General features: G+C 42.5%; 1 protein-coding gene across 2 annotated transcripts in view; it reads right to left on the bottom strand.

The window, feature by feature from the left end:
• The window catches only part of PACS1 (phosphofurin acidic cluster sorting protein 1), a 64,153-nt gene that overhangs the window by 19,473 nt on the left and 21,637 nt on the right, over positions 1-23,043 (bottom strand). Inside the window, exons 2-13 of one of the 2 annotated variants that reach the window (XM_020797326.3) lie at positions 17,525-17,612; positions 16,613-16,702; positions 14,185-14,310; positions 13,626-13,770; positions 9,817-9,908; positions 9,101-9,181; positions 7,680-7,739; positions 6,578-6,738; positions 4,017-4,110; positions 2,811-2,891; positions 2,582-2,697; positions 150-288 (exon numbers count right to left, since the gene is read on the bottom strand). In XM_020797326.3, coding sequence (XP_020652985.3) covers positions 150-288; positions 2,582-2,697; positions 2,811-2,891; positions 4,017-4,110; positions 6,578-6,738; positions 7,680-7,739; positions 9,101-9,181; positions 9,817-9,908; positions 13,626-13,770; positions 14,185-14,310; positions 16,613-16,702; positions 17,525-17,612 — 1,273 coding nt within the window. The remainder of the gene's footprint in view (positions 1-149; positions 289-2,581; positions 2,698-2,810; positions 2,892-4,016; positions 4,111-6,577; positions 6,739-7,679; positions 7,740-9,100; positions 9,182-9,816; positions 9,909-13,625; positions 13,771-14,184; positions 14,311-16,612; positions 16,703-17,524; positions 17,613-23,043) is intronic. The other variant, XM_020797327.3, reaches the window with a different exon arrangement.

The raw sequence follows: 23,043 nt of genomic DNA, 5'->3' as shown, positions 1-23,043 counted from the left end.
AGGAAAGGTTTTACAGTTTCTGAAGCATGGCTCATCAACATGAGATAAAACAGAGGGTATAATAAATACCAACTTTGCGGGGGGGGTTGTTTGGAGTTATTAAAAAAAGAATAACACCTTCACCCTTGCAGGCTCTGGATGCACATTACCTGCGTGCTGTGTCCCAAGTCTGGCGATCGTTCACTGTCTGAACTGTTGGTCCTTTCACTGAGGGGCTTTGAAAGCTGACGCTCTTTGAGGGGGGTACTGCGCTTCTGCCGGGGCGTGTGCACAGCACTGTCCATTTTGCTGTTAGGGGGCAGAAGAAAGATGGTATCAATGCTCCAGGGACGGCCAACTGATTGAACCCAAGAGAGAAAACAGAGCAAGTCGCAGTGGGGGGGGGGGGGCAGAGCATTTGTCTTGGAGACTGAGGCTTAAGAACCTTTCCTCCAAGGTAAGTAAGTACACATGGCCTAACGAGTCCGTTCTTAAAAAAAAAAAAAAACCCTTTCTAGGTTTTGCAAATATGATTCAGATGGATGTTTCCTTCAAGCAGTGGAGCCTGGAGCCCCTTTCTAGCTCCACCAAGTCAGGACAATAAATTATTCCAAAAGTTGTACAGACGTTTACTACAAAGGCCCCAAAACTTATGCTTCCTTTATTTAAAAAACTAACATACCCACGGGGCAAAATGCCCAGCTCTTATTACTGCAAAGAAAAAGAAATATGCTTGGGAACGCCTGGGGTCTTTCAGGTCTTCCAGTCATCAAAGGGTGCGACTTCAATGCCCTGGCACAGTTACAGGCAGCCGTCCCTTTTGCTAATACTACTTAGCCTTCTGACTAGCTATCGGCCGCCCTCCAATCCATGGGGAAGGAGGCGCCCCTCTGAAGATCAGCTCCTAGAAACAAGGCTTTCGCCAAATCTGCTTTGTTTGAAGGAGAAAGGAGAGACACAGCCTCCAGTTTCTGCTGTTCAGAGTTCATGGCAGGCACAAGTGGAGGTCTTGGGGGAATCTGTGATGCCAGCAGGTTGAGAGCAGAGCTCAGTTTGCAAACCAAAGCAGATTCAGCCTGGAATACAACGGTGAAAGAAAAGCCCACCCCACTCCCCATCAGTGACTTTTCCCAGAGGAGCCCAAAGGCACATCCAACCTTTTGCTACTGTCTGAGGCATTAGGCAAAGGGTGGAAACTCAAGGACAAAACCATGTGGTTCACTCTGAGAACCGCTGCCCCTGGTAAAGAGTGGGCAGTGAGGCAGCAGCTGCCGCCGCCGCCGCCGCTGCTGCCATAACAGCACAAGGAAAATCAGCAAAGGAAACAGAGAGGGAGAGCTGAGCAAACAAACATATGGTGCCGCTGAGCATGTCTCCTAATAAGCATCTGCTCTGCACGGGGAGAAGCAGCAGGGCCTGGAAAAGGAACGTATTGCATCTGAGATGCAGTCATCTGCAGTCTCCCCAAGCACCAGAGGGGACGGCAGAGGCAACACATCCCAGTCAACAAGGAGCAAGCGAAGGGGAAGAAAGTATTTGTAATGGCACAATGCATTTGGGGGGGGGGTGTCAAATGGTCCTCCGGAGGCTGGAAAAGCAGGAAGGTATTCAAAGCAGTAATACTAGAAAGACCGAGGCTCAATGCTGGTGCTTTTTTTAAAAAATTCAACTGAGGAAAGCATTTCGACAGCTGGAGAAGCCCACACATCATTCTTCCCACGACAGGCGAAGACTCCACCAAAGGGGGCAACTGGTGCTTTTCAGCACAGTGGCTACTTCCAAATCTTGTTGCAGTAGCTAGGAAAGCCTTCACAAGAGATCCTAGAATTTAGGAAACCTGTGGGAGGCAGCCTGAACCTTCAGAGGCACATAAGGAAACCGTGGGGGCAGCTGAGGTCTTTTAAGGGCTGCTACGGGGTAAAATCTCCATCGTAGGTCCACACCTCCGCCCCAACAGAAAAAAACACTCTTGCTCTGCTTCCCACTCCTGCTGTTCCAGCTCTCATCTTTCTCCACTGGCTACCCTTTGCACTTCAAACATAAACAGGGCTGATGCCGCCTCTCCTTCCTTCCACCAAATTCCTCCTCAAAGTCTAACCACGTAATCCTCTCTCTCTCTCTCTCTCTCTCTCCAAGTCCCTGTAGTCTAAACTCTCTTTGCCTTCGCTAACTTATATTCGTTCCTTGGGTCTTCCTCTGACCCTTAGCCACTGCCACTCGAACCCCTGGAGGTTAGGGTCTCTTGTTCTGCTTTTCCACCCCCCTAGGCTGATGTGGAGCAAAGTGGAAGTGCCTACAAGCTCCTTCGGTTAATCTGGGTAAGTTCCTCATTGATAATTTTGCTCACTCATCAAAATCTGGTTTTTTCCCCCTCCTTTAAGCAAAATTCCTGCAAGCACTGAAGCATAAAAGAAGAGAGCTTTTTCGGACCTAGCGCATCCCCTTTTGCTACAAACAAGTTAATGGTTGCCCTGTCAAAGAAATTAGGAGATCCATGTTCAGTGGGTGGTATTTTATATATTTAGGCATTCAGACAGCTTGAACAGTTTCCAGAGGAACAGAGCGAACACAACCAAGCATACAACATCGGATGCATAATCACCTAGGTGATGCCATGCTCTGAAACTCTCCTTTGCTGGTCTTCATGGGCGTCTTGACTTTCTCTGGGATAATTAAGGTGGCCGGCGAGTCTCCAAATGTATCTTGCTCATTCCCTTCCTAGATAGCAGAACAGGAGCATTCAGAATGAGTCTCCACCATTAAAAAAGAAAAATAGACAGTGGTCCTAACAGTGATGTTTGCAACTAGGATTAAGAGAGAAGTCTGCTTACCAGCGTGTCTGTCTCATTAATGCTGTCATCTAGATGTTTATTCCGGGCAGGTTTCATTTTGTCCCCAACAGATGCTTCCATCTGGATGCAGCACAGCAACAAGAAAGAAAGAAAGAAAGAAAGAAAGAAAGAAAGAAAGAAAGAAAGAAAGAAAGAAAGAAAGAAAGAAAGAAAGAAAGAAAGAGAGAGAGAGAGAGAGAGAGAGAGAGAGACAAAGACAGAGAGAAGGGGGAGGGAATCAGGCAAGTTGTGACTCCAAAGGGTCACATCTGTAGTCACGGAATGAGATGTTTCTCATGTCAGTCATCAATCAAGATTCTCTGTTTACTTGACCACAACACGACTGTGAACAACATTTTATGTTCCCATGGCTGGGAAATCCAGCTTTCAGACAAGAGGTGCCTAACCCCTCCAGGCTGGAGCTGCTAAAGATACTAGAAGAAAGATCTTCAGTGATGGGAGCAATATTCCACCCCCCTTTTTACTAGGCCTCAGTTGCAACTGTCATAGCACCATCAACAACAGGCTGTACCAATAAAGCACTATCATTCATGTTAATAATTTTCAGCACTCCTGAGCCCAGAAATTTTTATTTGAAAATGCAGAAGTAAATGAAAAACAGGTATGATTGTTGTTCGTAAATTATTAAGCACGTTTCACAGGACCATCGTTCTTGAGCATCACGTGATATCTGGCCCACTGATAAGCCCAAAAGCTGTGGCAGAAGTTTTTCAGAGCCTTGCGAGTTACAGGTTTTTGCTCTCTTCAAGAGTCTTGCCTGTAACTTCACAGCTTTCGGCCAAATGCTTGGGACACGTGCAGCATCGTACAACTACACAACCACATATCACTGTTCTTGCTACATCCAACCCATTGCCTCCCTCTGGCACTTTCCACCCTCCTGGAAATAGAAACGAAGGTACGTAATCACACCTGCAGCTACAACAGGCTAAGTTTGATCCTCCTGGACACATACTGTGAGTGTTAAGATAGGGTGAGCTCTGCCCCCTGAGACAGGGATAGTGCTGCCAGCTGCTGGCCTGTAACTGTGGTGCTGGCAGATGCTGTTCTGTACAACCAGCAGAACGTGGCTATGGCTTCCGAAATAAGTCAAGATGTTTCCCTCTCTGGTTCCACTGTAATCCATAAAGCTGGATTATGGATCACTCCCAAACCCAAGATATTTCCTTCCCCATCACTACTTACTGGGCTGGTGGCATCCTTGCCAAGGCTCCCTTTGCTGTTAAGGCTTCCAATTTCAGTCTGGGAGCTTGACTGTGACATTCCCTCGAAGAAAGGCCTAGAACAGAACAGAGCAGTAAACTGGCTGCGGCCGAGAAGAAAGGCTGGCTGTGGAATGTGTCCTGGCAGGAACGCCAGGGAGTGAGCGGGTGGATCAAGCAACGGTGCTTTTATTGCACAGCCTTCCAACCCCTTAGCAGATGGGGAAACAACAACTGCTTTCTGGTATGGATGGCTTATAATGTTCATCTGTTTCCGAACAGCTCTGATTTTGTTTCAGGTACCTACCAAGGAAAATAATACCGCAAGAGGAGCATCTCAATCCTATTTGAGCTGCCCTCAGCTGAAAGGAAAATCTGGTTAAGCTTTCTCTTTCCCAGAGCATGAGATAAATAATTTTTTTAATAAAAGGGGAAACCAAGCCATAGTAGAGAAGCCTACCAGCAGAGGGTATAGCTTCCATATCCTGATACAAGATTGGAGAGCATCAAGGAATCAGGCCCTGGCTCCCTTCCCATTTGCACCTTCGTACACGACTCCTCTTAATCTGACTCCATTCTACTATTTGATCAAAAAGACCCCTCCACCGAGAACTCTGATTTCTCAGGGACAGGAAGGGAGTCTCCTGAGAAAGAATCCAGGACATGGGAAGGGCCCCGATGTTCTCGGGTGTGTCCTACTGCTTGGACCAAAACGGATCCTCTCTCCAGCAGCTGGAATACTTTTCCAAAGACAGCACTATGACTGCTCCTGCCGGTCCAGACTGTAGGGAAGGGAAGGTTCCACCCGACAACCCACTTTCACTCTCACATTCCCGATTGAAGGAAGAATGGAACCCTGTCAGCTAAACACAGAGTCGGGGTATGTTCTCTGTCCCGGCTCTGAAGCCCTTCAAGCCCAGCAGAGCCAGACCGCCGCTGTATCTCCCCTCAAGAGCCTCCACTATCACTGAAGATCTCCCTTGGAGGCACAGCTTAGAGTCTCCCCACTGTTGGACACATAGGGGCAACACCAGGGGGACAATCGAGACACAGCTCTCCAACAGTGACACAAAGGCCTGGAGGTTCACACCAGTCCCTTTTGTTCAGCCTTCTGCCTGATTTTTTTTCCAGAGGAGACTTGGGATTCTCTGAGTCGGAAGCAACCACTTTCTCTGGCTAGGCGCTATTATTTCTGCTACTTTGTTCTCAGTCTACTGCTGCTTAATTGATTCATCTGTTTTTGATTAATTGAGGAGCATTATGCTTCTGTCGTTTCATTATTGCAGCAGCCTCATCGGTATAAATCTCTCTGTAATATCATTAACTTTCTTTGGCTTAGAGAGGCAGGATACAAATACTCTTCATAAATTTGTTCTGTGTCCTTTTCTCTCTCCACTGTTTTTGTAGCGGGAGGTCAAGTCCAATGACTTGTTTAAAAATTGCCAATGGGCAGGTATTTATAATCTATAAGCAGGAAGGGACTCCCATTGAACCCAGTCCTTGTCAAGAAGGCACAGTGGGGAATCAAACTCTCAACTTTTGGCTCTGCAGGCAGAGACCTAACTCACTCAAGCGGTTTCTTCCTGGTTTCCATAGAAATATGCCTCACAAACCTAACTATTTTTTAAGCTGACTTCTCAAGCACCTTTTCTTCCACATATGGGACTCAAAGGAATTGGGGATGGAAGACATCTGGTTTGGACTGTCTGGGTTTTTTTTTTTTTTTTTAAAGGAACCCACAATGCCTCCTGGAGACACCTCCACCCCCGGCTGATGAGGCAGGGGACTGTTTTTGCCAGGGTTGTCACATGATCTAGCCACAAAGATTAAAACCCATTTAAAAGCTAACCTCTAAAATGATTCTGTAGAAATAAAGGAAAAGAGAGAACAGTTAATTCTTAAAGCCAGGAAGCTGCAAGTTCACCCCTCCTGCTTTCAATTTTCCACACTCTTGAAATGAGTGAGCCATTTTTGGAACATAATGGTTGTTCACAGAGCTCCATTAGTGGGTACAGTGGAAAAGGACATGCCATCCTGGAAGGCAGCTCAAAGATAGACACTCTTGCTGTTACGTACAAGTCCACCTCTCCTTTCTTCTATTACATTCTGGCTGCGATGGGTGCCAGCATGCTCCACTCTATTCAGCCACTCCGATGTTGCACGAGGTGGGACGTAAGGTGAGGCCCCCCCACAACATACACATTCTATTTGCCATAACATTTGGCCTCCTAAAAATCTTGGAAGTTTTTTTTTATTTTCACGTTTCTGCATTTCAGGGTGGCAAGGCAGAGGCCAGACGGGCATGCCCATTATCCACTGACCTAATCTAAATTGCTGCTTCCAACTCAACCCCTGTTGCAGGTCAGCAGTATGTTGAACCCAAGGAGGGTGACAAGTGGGATAGTCGGCTCTCACAGGGGAACTGTTCTTTTTTCCTGAAGCGCCGAGAAGGAGGACTCTTCAACCCACTCAAGCCTGAGAGGCTTTCCACAGAAAGAGAAGCATTACAAAGGAGAGAGCAGCAGGCTCTCCAGCTGCACTTACTTGAGTTTTGGCTTTGGTGTGCTAAGAATGCTCTCTGTGTCTTCCATCTCGGGCCCGCTGTCGCTTGGGTTGTACATCTCCAAGCTGTCATAGAGCTCGTCCAAATCCTCCTCGACCTCCCGGATCTGCTCTCGGGAAACATGCTCAAGGCCAAAGCCAACCTGTTCGAGAAAAGCTTAACTGTTGGGATGTACTATTTCTTCCCAGTCATTAAGCACTATCCAGATTTCATCTGCTTCTTAGAGGAGTTACTTCTCATTCAACTACCCTGCAATGTCCGGCATATTCTAAGACAACGTTTTCATGACCTCATTATTAAGCCAGCCAAACTGTTCTGCCTGGAAACTGCAGCCAGATTCTCCATCTATTTTCAGATTGCAGGCAGAAAACGATATTGCCTCGGGTATCGTAATTATCAGTACGAATAGAGAAGCGACCTACTCTGTAACTGCAGAATGCGATTCCAGCGGGGGAGCTGGAAGAGTTTTTCTCTGTCTGCAGGCACAGCTTGCTGTTGTCCATGGGCCAACAAATCCTTTCCGACTTACGGGGACCCTCATAGCTTTTTTGAGGTTTGTAAGACATTTAAGGAGTGGTTTACCATGGACAATCCATAGTAAATTTTCATGTTCAAAAGGTGATTTGAATTGACTCCTAGACTAACATTTTATTCCACAGTGGCACAAATATATACATTCAAACCATAGTTTCTAGAAGAAAAAAAGGAACCTCTGATAATGATAGAGGCCATTCCATTCTTGAACTACAACTCCCAGAAACCCTGGCCAGCACAAATAGTGGTGAAAAGACTTCTGGGAGTTTTGTCCAGGAACATCTGGGAACCCAAAGTTAGGAACCATTGTTGCAAAAGCTTATTGGACGCGGTTCTCCAGGGTGCTAGTCTATCCCAGCCCTAGCTGGAAGGGAAAAGACTGAAACCCAGGACCTAATGCTACCAAGCTTGAGTTCTTCCCATTAGAACACTTCTGGCTACATTTTGTACCAATTTTGTTGCAATGTGGCTATTTTCTACAAGTTTTGCAACATAAGCAGAAATTACAGCTATGGGAAAAGAGGTGTAATAAATGTAGCCAATACTTACCTCATCCGATACTTTGAATCTCTTCAGTAAAGCCACAAACTTTTGCTTAATATTTGGCTGCTGTGAAAAAGAGGGACCATTTACCTGTTAGAAAAACATCTACGGAGCAACTATGTCAGGCACGTGCACTCTCTTATATACGCTGGAAAAGTAAAGCACATTTTAAAAAAGCTAACCTAAAAAGCTAACCTTATCACTCAAGAGATAAACAATACAAAAAGGGACTCCACAACTCAAGCATTTGTGTCATAGCAGATGATGGACCTGATTGGGACAGGTACACCAGAACATCATAGCAATATGCAGTTGGGACACAGAGAGAAAAAAGACTATGCATGAAGCCCATGTACTTCTGTCCACTGAAGTGGGTAACAAGGAGGTGAGCGGCCTGTTGAGGGAAACACAGGGAGATAGGCAAGAAGAGGGAGAAGGCTTGCAGTTGCCCAAACGCCAATCTCTTCAGACCTCTTGACACCCAGAGCAACCCTGCTTAGCTTGCAAAACCTGACCAGAGTGTGGCTCGCTCAGGGGTTCATCTTCACCATGGGAGTATTTCATGAAGGCAGCCCAAAAAAGGTAGTGCTCAAAGACATGCATTTAAAGCTCAGCATTAAAGAGCAACGCAGACAAATTTACTGGGGACAAAAGGGGAGGGGGAAGAAAACGATATGGAAGTGGTTAATTTACAAGTGAATCAAGGCCACCTGAAAGGTCTGCTTTTACTGCCAGAGGTAGAGGGAAGCTGGTAATGAACCAACTGTTGGCTCTATCACAAGATGTCTTGGCTACTGCATTTCAGCTGCTGAAATACTTTAAAAGTACAGCACAGAGCTCTGAAACGATCACACACACACACACACACACAAAATTTACATCCCATAATACATTTGCTGCTTTCTCGAGTTACGAAAGTGACATTTTCACACTTCTGTTTCACTTACGTGAACCTACTTGGAGGGTACTTTTATTCTACCTGATAATTACAGGGTGTTCCTAAACAATTATTGACTTGCAAAGTAGTAGTCCAGAATAAATCTAAGTGCACGTAAACAAACTTACATATTTTGGGGCATAGTATCCAAAGTCAGCAAAGGCCAGCTGGCAAGCCTGTATCTTGGCAGTGGAACAAGAGTCAACCAGGCAGGTAAGGCTATATCGCAGCGGGGGGGGGGGGGGGGAAGAGGAGACTGCTCTGACCGGAAAGCATCAAATGCATGCAAACCAGCAGACCTTTAAATTTTCATATACAGTACTGTGTGAGCCACATGTTCCTCTCCAATCATGTGAACAATTTTCTCCAAATCAATGGAAATACAATCATGTAATTATCCTTGTTTATGGCAGTGGAATGGCAGACAAAACAAGGGAGGCTGGACCAGGACCCCTCCCGCGGGCAAGAGCCCTCTTTCGACACCACTCACCCGAGTAATTGCAGAAGCTGAGGTCAGTTTCCTCCGAGTCTTCTTGACTTTCCTCAGGTCTTCCTCTTCATAAAACAAATCCTATGGGGAAAGAGATGGACCAGCTGCTTCAGAAAGCAAGCAGCGCCCAACTCCACAGTCCTAAACAGCACAACTGTACATGCGCAATGGATGACTATTCTGAAAAAGTTGATGAAAACAAATTCAACATTGGGCTCTCCAAAATGGGGCAAAATCTCAGCCCCTTACCAATTTGAGTCTGAATTTTGACAAGGCTCTAAAGGGGCTGTGAGCTTGACTCGGGGCATTTTTCTCAACACCAGTGAGAAGTCTGAGGACTCTTTATATGGCCAACACTAGAAAAAGCTGTTTGGGTAGCCTCTGCCCTCTCAGCCTCTTGAATTCACAAAGCCTTCTTTCTCCATTAGCTCGCTTCCATAGATTTTTTGCCATTAGAAGTCCCCTGCGTTACACTTTGTTCTCTCTTGAACAGCTTTAGCCAACGTCTTGTTTTTGAGAGTGTGCAATTTTCCTCAAATGGTTTTCCCTTAAAATTATTCCTTTGGAGAAACAGAAACTTGGGAGTGGTCACGGGTGGGTAGGTGCAAACATTCCTCAGCTCCGTTAGAAGTCCTCTTTTAGAAATTTTTACTGTTGAGCTATCCACATTCAATCCTCGCAGAAGAAGGAGTTAGCTAGGTGAATGGAAAGCTTACCTGTCCATGAAGTGGGTCATCACTCCCTTCTTGTTCAGAAGAAAAGCTCTCTTCCTCTTCTTCTGAGTAATTATCAATATCAGGGGAGCGATCTAAAAGACAGAAATGTAAAGTATTTTCATATACACAACTGAAGCCAACTTGCCCCAGTGTGGAGAATCAAGAGAAAAGAATGTACAAAGACAGTGCCGTATAACAGTTTGATTGTGGAAGGCTATCCTTGCTCCATTAGGAGAACCTGCATCTCACCCTCCACTGCCCGCCCCCATTTGTCACCATGCACTATGTTTACATATTTTATATGTCAAGAAAATTGAGAGTCCCATGCGCTAGATCAGTGGCTCTTAACCTTTGTTACTCGGATGCTTTTGAACTGCAACCCCCAGAAACCCCAGTCAGGACAGCTGGTGGTGAAGGCTTCTGGGAGTTGCAGTCCAAAACTCCTGAGTAACCCAAGGTTAAGAACCAGTGTGCTAGATCACTAAAGAACTTCCTTGTAATATGTTAAACATGCGCACACCCCTGGAAGATAATTCCAATAAAATGAAGTGGTTAGCCCTTTGATAAATACTGTAATATACTGTACAAAAGAGGGAGAATCTATCAGAAAATTGATAAAAAATCAATTTTTAAAAATTGGTTTGGATCATGATTTAAATTTAAAAAAACATAAAAATCTGGGTTTTTAAAATTTCATTCAATTTGATTTAAATCAAATCCATACTGATCCATTAGAAGTCATCTTCCTTAAAGATTCCTTGTTAATAAATGTATTTTTGTTTCAATATTTGAACACTAGTTCTGACGCGAAAGCATTCCACTGCAGCTGTTGCGAGAAAGCTAATCTGAGGAGGAGCGTCTTGTCCTTGAATGCTATTTTCTACTTGCAGAAAAGTAGGGGTTACTCTAATGTTCTTGTAAAATCATGTGGGGAAGCATTTTTTTAAAAGCCTCCCCTCTCCTGCTGTCTGAAGTGGTAACAATTGGCTCTGGCCATTTCATGATTCAACCGTTTTGCTCTACTGCATATATAGGTCAGGTTTAAGTACTCTGAATTGGCAAAAATACCAAATGGCGTACATTGCATACTATCACATTAGGAGTCCCAGATCAAAAATATATTGCAAACCTTCTGGGCATCCCTGGAGAACTTGCATTCGCTGGATCATAAAGAAACCAGCCCTGTGAAATCCGTTTTGTGTTAAACCCTCAACCAAAAGGTCGATTCAAATTTGATCAACCAGTTTAAGTAGGTCTGGAAATCACTGCATCTTCACATCCTTCCTGGGTACTCTCAGACTTGATATTTCTCATCAGACTGACAATTCATCGTTCATTCCCAGGGATGCGGTTTACAAGTAAAACGGCACAACTTGAGACACCCGTCTGTCAAATCCAATCCAATATGTAGTGCCGACAGCTTAAGCTCAGGACATGCAGCGGAAACGATCAGGAAGACTAAGTATAAAACTATACTTGAACCATCACTTTAAACAGAAGTTTCACAATGAATATACTCTCTCAAGATAAGCTGGGCAAAAACAGTGCTCCCCTTCCGCCTTTCCAGCACATTAATGAGCGAGCCATGTGACCTGACAATCCAAGTGAGCTTTAACATTCTACTCAGCTTTTTTTCTCTCTTTTACTCTGAGAAATAGCTGTTAGGTAATGAAACGTATACTCTCATATTAGAGGAATACTGTCCAATGGAATGTCAAGATCAGGCTTCAATAGCTAGAATGTTTCTTCATCACAATCAAGTCTTCTCTGCCCACCTAGCAAATGTTAACATTGGGGGAAAAGTTTCTAAGGCACCATATAAATTTCAAATACATGTTAAACCAGCTTCTAAGATTCTGCTGCCAGGAAATTCTTCTCCCTCTTATACTTCTCTTCTCACTTATTGCGGTGGCAATCTGCAAGTTTCACTTCTCAATGTTGAACAAAAGTATTCTAGCTTTCTGCACTTCAAGTGTTTTACGACTTCTTGGTCTTTATTCATCGGCTTTAATAGCCCCTTTCCAACCAAAAAAAATTCCAGACTTGGTTTCTCATCAATCTTAAACCAGTATTCAAGGTTGAGCAATAAATCCACATTCCACAGCAGTTTCAGTTAAAGGCACAGGAGTCTGTGCTGCACAGTATAACCGTGCATTCCCAAAGCCAAGTTTCAGTGTTTGTTGTACATTTTACTCTTCGTCTTGTGGAAGAATCTCCAGACCATCTCTAGTCTGACATTTACTGTGTAGCTATGATCGCAAACAAGGTTCTCTATAAGGTGCACGCCTGCACGCACGCAACTCTACACCCTTCCACACACCAACTGCCATTGTTTTCAGTCCCTTTGGTTCTGGTCACACGCACGAGGGGTAGAGCCCCATAATTAGAAGGAACGTTGCTCCCAAATCATTCTAAACATGCCCAGGCTCTCATCAGTGAAATCTATTTGCAAAGGAGGTATTACATCTCACAATCACAGGTTACAGAAGTGACCAATCCCAACCTTGTTTGTAGCAGTGAAGTCTCATCATCATTCACAGACTACTAGATGGGAACTGGTGAGATACAGACTAAAATCCCTGCCTCACCATCAAGCTCTCTTGCAAGACCCTGGACTAGAATCTCCTGCTTGCTCTCTGCTAAACCTGCTTCAAAGGTTATTTGGGAGGAAGATAAAGGATACCTGCCTCAGAAATACACCCATACATAGATGTATGCCACACACACATCTCTCTCTCTCCTCTAACAAAAAGCAGAAATTACCATATTTTTTTAGAAGTCTGGACCAATTTAACCATATCAATCTGTAGGAGAGTTTATTCAGTTGCCTGTTGTGGTCTTCTCCCCTACAATGAAATATTTTCCATCTAAGTGGGCCATTTCTATTCTGTTCAGCTAAATGCACAAGCAGCACTGGGGCAGAGCGATGATTTCATCTCATTTCTCAGCTTGCTTTCTCTCACATCCGGTCACTCATGACACTACTGGTAATAAATCAAAATATCAGCATAAATCCAGCAGGGAGCCTACATCTCCATCAGTTTCCCTAGCAACCAGATTTATTGCCTAAGCAGCCAGTACCATAAAGCTGAGAATTCCAAGATGCAAGTCTAAATATAGCAGTGTTTGAAGGTATTAAGCTGGATTGTCAAAACAAGGCTGTTGTTTTTTTTTAAAAAAAGGAGACATTACTGAACTAGAATCCAAAGAACATTGGGGTTGCTTTCTTGTAAATTACACACATTAAGACAAATGAGTCACCTCACAGTCTTCTGAGCAGCAGCTGTAAGCCAGTCTGTTGTGAACCCTCCTTCACTTCTATTGTGTGTGCAGCATCAATGTTGCAAGGAGGGGGGCAATTTGATTCCCAGCATGGTGGAAGATGACCACTTCCCTGACCCACAAGGGAAGCACCGAGACCTCTCTACACCGTGTAGGAACTAATGCATGCATTAGAGACTTGGAGTTTCCCATACTATTCTGTCCCATACTATTCATTTCGCCGGTTATTCTCAAGGACTCTCTCTTATACCTGTCCCATTCAGCTGCTAGAACTGCTCGAAATTCAGAAATGTACACAAGAATTATAAGCCACATGAACCTTTTTAACGGTCGGTGAAGTCTTTCTTTTTTTGTTGTTCTTGAGTTTTTAGCTCTGTTTATTCTGAGTGATTTTAATGCAATGACTTGTGTAAAAGGTTGTATAAACTATAATTTATAGTGTTTTAAACTATTCATCATTTAAAAAAAATTATGTTGTGAGCCAGCTTAGGTCCATATAGGAAAAAAAAAAGCAGGATGGTTCTTACCAGATAATTTTGATTTGAGCCCTTCATGATCTATTGGTTGACTGGAAAGAGAGTATATTTTAATTTCAGCCACAGGGACGGCAACATCTTTCACATTGCTGTGGAGTCCCAACACCAGGGCCCCTTCGTTGGGATGCTGCATAACCTAGAAAACAAAAAGCAGATGGCTGTTTTAAAACAGACCCAGAACCCTTAATCCGCGAGGAGAACCATGATAATGAAGGGGTTGCAACACCTGACAGCATCTCCAGAAAGCTACAGAACCCAAAAGTGAGGTTGGCAACATTAAAGACAATCTTCCAAATGACTGCCATCTAGCAAAAATATAAAGATATCATAAATTTGTCACAGCATGAAGCGTGCCCCAACCTAAACCCAAATCTAAAAGCTCACTCCTATTATGAACTAAACAGAAAAGTGAAGATGGGGTGCACAGACAATTTCGGGGGAAAGGAACCGCTTCAAAAACCCAGTCCCCCTCACAGATCTACTTGGCATCTGCAACAGGCACCTCTACGAATTTCCACCAAAAGCCTGGTAGTCTGTCCTTTCGTCTCACCTCAGCCATGTTGATAAGGCCAACAGCCAAAGTTTTGTAGCCCAGAATGGTCCTGTTTTTATACCGTTTCCTTCTCTGTAACATGATCTGCAGTTTGTTGGCGTCGCGCTTCAAGAAGTGAGGATACTGCAAAAGGAAACCAAAGGAAGTGGCGTACAAACAGGCAGCAGGCCAAACATACGCAGAAGAGCCATGTCTCATAGTGAGGAAAGCAAACGGGGATGTTAGGATCTTTCAAAAAGCCAAATTCCAGCACAAACTGTAAGCTTTCAGACTCCTGACCAGACAAATATTTGTTCAGAACACTGATCTGTTTCTATATCATATTGGGAGGTCACAACAAATAGCTTCAAAACAGTGCCGTCTACCAAGTATTTTCAAATACACATAATCCTTACTGACCAGAGTGGATTTGATTTAAACCAAGTCACGTCAGTAAGACTCAATTTAAATCATGACTTTTAAATCTAAAGACACATTCTTGATTACAGTTATGATCTTTAATATTTGCAACCAGATGAAGATTTCACTACATGTATATCACTCCAAACTATCTTCAAAACTAGAATTTGAGATAATGAGTTCATTGTTTGTATACAGATCTGCAAAACAACCAACAGGATTAATGTCTTTTCCTGAACTTTGTTTATTTTATACCATATTTAGTGTGAAAAACTGCATGTTATCTCAGCTTGGATTAACTGAATTAGTTTACCAAAAATGTAAATACTGCATGAATATATAGCCTCATGCTAAAAAACTATCTTTACATAGATTTTTCTTCCAAAAGCATTTCATTAAAATAAATTTGATTTAAATAAAAAAAAGCTGATGTAAATTTTTTAAATCTGATTTTTAAATTTTAAAAAAATCATTAATTTCAACCCACCCTGTTGCTGACAAAACTATTACCCAAAGCAGTGAAAAACCGGTTTTAAACCTATACTCTTATGCATTTATAGTGCTCAAATGAGGAGATACTGGAATAAATGTTCATAGATTTTGAGACAAGAATGGATGCACTCTACATCACTGCTTAGTTGCCTGTTGTTTCTTAGAAAGAAACTGTCAAGGGCAGTCGCATCATTGGCATAACAGGCATGGACTGCAAGACTGGGCAGCACAAAATCTTGCTTTTCCCCAGAGACAGCTGGGCCCAGAAACAGGCACCGCCTCAGTTGTTCTGGAAAAACCTGTTGTTCACAAACATTCTCCAAAGTAACCAGGTTCAGCTCTACCTTCCCAATCATCCAAACAGCTTAGCAAATAGACTGAATGTCACAAAGAAGGGGAGAAGCATAACAGAAATTCATTCTCCCTTATCTCATATCTACATTTCGAACGCGCTAAAAAGGCAACCCTCCACCCCAAGCAGTGACGATAACAAGTGTGAAAGAAAAAGAGTTCAATGCTTCCTCTGGAGGAAAGTGGGAAGGAGAAGAAATCCATTGGAGAGAGGCCTTTAAGCACATTACATGAATATCTCGTATTACTGAAAAGGTAACACATTAGGCACCCAGCAGGTAAAATGTGGCGCTGCTTCCCAAGGAGATGGGAAGTGTGGGTGTAGTAACATTTCCAATTTCACAACAACCTTCCTTTAAAATCCCCAGGTACTTTACAGTTATTAAACTTCTTGCTGGGAAAAATAAGTCAAGTATAGAAACTTTAGAGTGGCTTCTCTATGCACCATACTGTGCATCAAGCTGTCAGAGACGACTGGGAGTGAAAATTGGAGCATCCAAAGCTCCTCCAAGTATATGCTCCACGTTCAACACTCTTATTGCTCAGAAGGGGATCATGGGATAGGGTTGCAAGACTGATGCTGCTTTAGTAGAGCTTTCACTTTTTTGATATGCCCCTCCTTCCCATGTTTGTGTACTAAAATTACTCTCTGCAGCAGTCATTTTCAGTGGGGGCCCTGGTGTATTTGAAGGGGGCCACAGACTGGGAAATGGTCTATTCTGTTTTTCGATTCATCTGTTTGTGTTGTGTCCTGGTGTGACAGGGGGCTCTGGAACCTGAGAAGAACTCCTAAAAGGGCCATGGCAAAAAAAGGCTGAGAATGGCTGCTCTGTGCGCCTGAAAAACTTCACAAAAGTTCATGAAAAATAGTTCATGTCCTAGTCTTTGATATTTTTACACACGGCGCTGTTCCATGTCACGCAAGTTAGTCAAGAGCAAACTCAGTAGCAGTTGCTGAGGATACCCTTAGGAACTGTTCCCACAAGCCAGTCAGGCTCTGTTATGGCGACAAATACTATAAAACAACATACTGGCCAAAGCTAGGATTGCCACTATCAAGATCTCCTCAGAATATTCTTTTACTCGCATATTTTGGAGAAATATCTGTGCACAAAGCTCCCTGCTGCAAAGCACAGTATACTCTACATCTCAAAGCACCAGCATGGAGTTGAAATGCACTTACCTGTAAAGAGAAGGTCAGTTGCAGCTCTGTTTCCACAAGTCCACTGACTGGCAACACAATCTCGTTGGATCTCAGGATCCTCTTTGAACCCTACAAAAGGCACGTTTAACAGCTTTTAGTCTTCAAGCATGTTGATTTGAAGCTGGCTACTCTGGCTGAGATCATAACAACTCCAAAGAACACACCGCAGGAACAAGGACAGCAGCACCAACTTCACTGATCCAGGGATCTGACTTATTCTGAGATCCATGTAGAAGTTGGAAAGGAGGTCAATGTCAGTGAGTGTCATCTCACTGGAAGACTCAACCCCTACATCACACTGATGCCCATACAATCAACTGCAAACTCAAATCTGGAAATCAGACATTGCGTCCGTTCCAAAGGAAAACAACAGAGAGACAAGATAAACCTCGCACCCAGGAGCACTTTGTTTCCCCATGGGAGGTGCTCAAGGATCCCACATGGTATCTTTGGCCCTCTGTAGCAGCAACAGAAGCAGAAGTCAGGGCAGGTAGCTGGCTCTTTATGTTCCCTACTTACTGAGTTGGAAAATATCCCGTGATCCCCTAATTGAAGTACTTTCCCCCATAGATGGAAGCAGAGGGAGATGAAGGGAATGGCAATCACTTCAGAAATGCAATGCTATATACATACATAGCATCATACTCTGCGTTCCTGTTCCTTCACCTCTCTGACACTCACGTGCTTAAACAGTACACAGGAAACTATATAGCCCATGTGTTGCTCTTCTGCTTTCGGATGCTAGGTATAGCAGGTTCTGGAAAATTTGGAACCAAACATGAAGACAAAGGAAAACGAGTTTTCCCCCAAAGCTCCCCAGGCTTGGTGGGCTTGGCAACTGATGAGGTCAATACACAGCTTGGAACCCCTTTGCGCCTTCAAGATGGATACCTGCAATTTCACTGCAATCACCACTGAGTTTAGATCTTTATCCATCTCCTTCAGCATGATGAGCTTTTTCAAGGTCAAACTGAACAATCTGTCAAAGGAAACAAACAGGAAATAATGCAGATAGCAGATTAATTATTTCTGAGGCAAAAAGAAGCAAACATTTTGCTGTAACTACATTTGCTCATTGCTTTGTAGTGAGAGGAAGCAATGCTGACTTCTTCATAAAGCTGGTACAATTTCTCCTCTTCATATATTCACCCAACCAAGGCCATTTAAATTCATATTTTTAGCATATTTCTATTGAGAGAACTGTGTCGGAAATCTTCCAGCTTTCTGAAACACAAATCGCATCTGGGGAGCAAGCAAAGGCTGGTATCTTTATGCTCTATTGCCATGAATCCTCTATGTGTCAGGTGCCAATTTGGCTCAACTGGAAACTTGGATGTGGTAACCTGACAGCTTCATGTATGCTAACAGGCACAGAAAACAGACTGCTAGGTAGCCCTTGCCATCATAAGTGCTGCATATTTCATTTTTTTAAGATACAGACCTCTGATACATATTGCCTTTACTAGAAAGACATTTTCAAATGAAGTCAAGATTCTCAAGGAATATAAAGCACACAGTAGAAGGAAGAAATTAATAGTGAAAATTCTAAAGAATCAGCTCTTACTGATTAAATTCTTGGAATTTATAAAATGTGAAAACAGTCATCTGCCTTGAGCTGTTCAGCTGACCCAGCTCTAAACTCTCAATAGTGGTTTGTAAGAAATACTTAATGTAAAACATTGTAGAACATTTGTTTGGTATGTCCTTTGCATCAAGTGCTGATAAAAATAAGATTGCTAGTGTCAAGTTACATCTGCCTCGTGGAGCAGTGGTTAAAACGCTGTACTGCAGCTAAAACTGTGCTCACGACCTGGGGTTCAAATCCCAGGTAGCCGGCTCAAGGTTGACTCAGCCTTCCATCCTTCCGAGGTCGGTAAAATGAGTACCCAGCTTGCTGGGGGGGGCAATGTGTAGCCTGTATAATTAAAATTGTAAACCGCCCGGAGAGTGCTTGTAGCGCTATGGGGCGGTATATAAGTCCAATAAATAAATAAATAAACAAACAGAAAAGAATGCCTGTGTTCATGAGAATGAAATTGAGTTCTGAATCTGAATACTGTTAGCATGAGTTTTCAAAGCATTGTGAGGTTTAAATACTTATCACTAGAAGGCCCACTGCTGATGTTTTGTGCTGTCATGTCAGAACCAACTTAAAGTGACTCTAACAGAGTTTTCAAGGTAACAGAGATATTTAAGGTTTTTCCAGTTCCACTTCACCAGTGAGTTTCCACTGCTGAGTGGGGATTTGAACTCTGTTCTCTACAGTCCTAGTTTATAACTTTATCCACTGGGAATCCCACTAAAAAGCCAATTTGAAAAAAAAAAATACTTTCATCACTGCAAAAATTCATGATGTTTAAATCACTTAACTAATGAATAGTGGGGCCAAAAATCTCTGAACTCAGGGCCGGGAAAAAACAAGTTTCCAAATTCTTAATATTAGTATCATAAATGGTGGTTGTTTTTAATGACTCAGTACTACGTTTAAAGGTATGTTTTTGTTTCTTCCAACATGACTGGTCAGGGAACATGTGACACCATGGCATTACTGGAACTGAACAAGTGTGCTTAGTGAAATGTCAGCCTAATGCAAGGTACTATGGGGACTTCCTCCACAAGAGTTATCTCTTCATATGTGAGACTGCCTTAGCCACCAAATGATTTCATGGTTTATCCTGCACTTTTTCTACCTTAAGTCATTAAACCAGAAGCTCTCCTTCTTCACTTAAAAAAGACAAAACCAAAATCACTGTGGCAACTTTTAAAATAGGCATTTGTAGTAATCATCTCTTTAAAAAATCAGGCAAGAGGATATGTATAACGCAATGTCTTTGCTCTTTTAGAGATAAGGGCTAAACAGAAGACAGAGAAAATGAATAGTAGATCATGTAAACAGCTGCACAATTTCCACCCTCCAGACTGTTTTACAAACTCATAAAAGCAGGTAACTGAAGCTTAACTCCTGAGAGCTGGGAAACGGAATGAAGGTAAATTGAACAACAAAGTCTTTCTATGGAAGGAATCTTGAACAGCTGAACTCCAGACTGCAGGCAGCCTTGAAAGCTTGGCTCATCAGTTGCTCTTCTGGTGGCTTTTGTTCACTTCTCTACAATCTTCTTTCATTCCATAGTACAGAAGTTATTCTGGTGGTTCTGCTTTGTCTGACTGCTCATATAAAAACAACTAGAAGATGAATAAAGGGAATCTAAAAACCACTAGAAGACGACTAAAGGGACAAAGCAAACATATAATTCTACTGCCTTAAGGAAATGTGACCGGCTATTTTCCAGATATGACAAACTGGTTTATGTCTCTCATATGTAATTTACCATAACATTTCCAAGGACCACTGGGTGCTGCTGTTATAGCCCCACATCCAGCGTCAATCAATCCTCCACAAAAGGCAGCTTGTTGCCCTTGCAAGTCAAGGAGTTCACACTATAGATTAAAGCTCCACAAATGAAAGATATGGTCTAGAACCAGCATTTTAAAGATCAGCATAGTAGCTAGCATGAGATTTACACAAATCAAGTTTGCTGGCTCCCAATACAAACAGAGAAAAAAGTCCCTAAACAGCAAGGTGTTTACCATTCTTTCTCCAAAGAAGACAAAGTCTTCTGTCAAAGAAAATTCAAGGGAAATGGAAGTCTCCATTCATCACCACAAAAGAACAGTGTACTTTTCTCCCACTTCCCCTTCTTTTTAGTTGAAATTTGCATGGGAAACCGTCAAAGGCCAACAAAGAAACCCCAAAACAAAACCCCAAGTGTTTTCCTGGAAAGTACAGAACTAGATCTCGTTGCTTTACGTTTGACAGTAAGAAGCAATTTGTTTAGGATAAAAACAGAATAGGAATAATGAGAATCTGAATCCTTTACCAAATTATACCTGAGACAGGAAAATTTTTTAGCATTAAAGCATTCATCAAATTAAAATCCAATACAAGAATGGGATGGTGATAACTTTACACTTGCTATGTGGCATCCAACTTATGGTGCCCTCATGAATTAATTCAGTTCTTGCGAGTGAAAGGTTGTGGCTTCTTTTGTGAAGTCAATCTACTTCTGCTTACGTCCTCTTTTTATACTGTCTTGCATTATTCCCAGCACTTTTTCATTCCATCTTGTCTTTTCATGTTATGTCCAAAGCCCGATAGCTTAAATTTTGTCATTTTGAGTTCTAGTGAGAATTCAGGCTTGATTTCAATTCTTTTCTTCTTCTTCTCATAAACCACATATAAAGGTTTTCTCTGGCATGAAATTTCAAGCAAGTCAGTTTTTCCCCGTGTCATTTTTTTTCATTCTCCAGATTTTACATCAATTCATAGTAGTTAGGAACAACACAGTTTGGATGATCTTCTTTTTACTGAAGGATCTTTTCTAGTTTCTTCACAGCTGTCAGTCTTCAGATTTCTAAACTGCAGTTTCCATTTGGACTGATTATTAGACCAAGGTATAACAACTCCAATTTCTGCATTTAATAACATTAAAGTTATATATGCCTTCTGTTGTCACTGCTTTAGTCTTAACATTCAACTAATTTTCACTTCTGTCTTTAACCTTCATCAGTATTTTCTGCTACATTACTGATTTCTGCAACTAATACAGTATTTGCAATCAACTGTGCTATAGTGGTAACTGCTTCCTTCATAGTACTTCTTTCTTACAGTGATGTTTCTAAGACTCTTCAGAATGATAATCAGCTCTTTTTCCAGAAGTGCTCCAATCTTCCATAAAATTTTAAAACAAAACTAGAATATATGACAAATTGCCTGTAACTGAACACCAAACTGTGAGAAACCTCTTGGTGTAGAATTAAATATTTACACAGTGGTATCTGGCTGGATAGTTCAGTGGTTTAGGTATCTGATTGTGGAGTCAGATACTGGGAGTTCAATTCCCCACTGAGCTTCCTGTGAGAAGAGCCAGCCTGTGTGACCTTGGGCAAGCTACATAGTCCCAGGGCAACCCCAGAAGGAGGGAAGGTAAACCACTTCTGAGTATTCTCTATCTATGAAACTCTGGAAAGGGTTGGCATAAGTTAGAATTGACTAGGTGACACGCAATTATTATTTTCAACATACACGGCACTTGAGTAAAAAGAAAAGAAAAAAATGTTTTGCACATGTCAAACTCTACAACTGAAATAGATTTTATAATATGAATTCAGTAGAAGGAAATATGAAGTGCCCTTAGTAATTAATGGCAATGCTGGAAGGGTGTAACAAGTTTACTGACTGCAACAAGGTCATTACCAAATTCAAGAGGCAGTGTTCCTCCCTGAATAAAAAGGTCCTTGAGGAGAAAGAAAAAAGGGTGGGAGCTGAAATGACCCATTTAGTCCCTGAAGCCATGCCCTGCTGCACTTCTTCCTTATATAAATATATTCAAAAAGAACAATTAGTGTGCCACATCAACGACACAAGGATTCTCCTGCCCTGCCACAGTGAAGAAGTCTTAATATAACACATTGGTGTTATCCCATTACGCTGCTCTTTTTCTTCTCAAACCATTTATCTTCTATGGAAAGACACTATCTTCCCACCAGTGTTGGGGGTTAAGTTGTGCAAGAAATGCTTGGAGCAGCAGGAAGCAGTGGGTTCTCCTTGGTTAGAGATATTGAAGCACAGACTGGACAGCTACCAATGAGGGATACCATCGCTATATTTTGACTGTAAAGTGACCAAGGTGGTTTGCTCAAATAATGTCGAAAACCCATTTCAACTTTTTGACTCTGTATTGGGCTCTTGCTGTTTATTAGAAATGTACACAATGTACACATAGAGAATTCCTCAGATACTGTACAAAGAAATGTACTCGTAGAACAACTAATGAAGGAGAGATTTGTATTTTATTCTTATTTAGAGGCATTCTGCTCCACATTATCAATAGGTTTTAACTCCTAACTGAAAATTACTCTGTGGAGTAGAACAGAGACACCAACAAATTAAAAGGGACCATGGTGACTGGCACGTGATGAGTTATTAAACATCAAAATCAAATTTATATCTCCAAACCCTATAAGGGATGGAATGCAATTTGCAGTATGTTCCTCAAAAATATTCACTTTGGAATTTTACAAATGCCTCATTCATGCAACATTAAGAAGTTTCCCTCTTTGGGGGAAGAGTCTTGGCTAACACTACAATTTCTCATTACTACTATCTCATACTATGTGCACAAATTTCAGTTCACATTGGTAGTTGAATAACTGACCATTCACCCTATCATGTTCTACTGCATCAGTGGTTCCCGACCTTGTGTGCCCAGCTGTTCCCATACTGCAACTCCCAGAAATCCCAGCCAGCACAGCTAATGGTGAAGGCTTCTGGGAACTGCAGTTCAAGAACACCAGGGTTACCCAAGGTTGAGAACCACTGCACTACACCATTGTTTCCTAAGCTGGACAAA

The sequence above is a fragment of the Pogona vitticeps genome, chromosome 15 (genome assembly GCF_051106095.1).
Source record: "Pogona vitticeps strain Pit_001003342236 chromosome 15, PviZW2.1, whole genome shotgun sequence".
In the NCBI taxonomy this organism is placed as follows: Eukaryota; Metazoa; Chordata; class Lepidosauria; order Squamata; family Agamidae; genus Pogona; species Pogona vitticeps.
The sequence above is the reverse complement of the archived record's forward strand: the minus strand, read 5'-3'. Positions and strand labels throughout refer to the sequence as shown.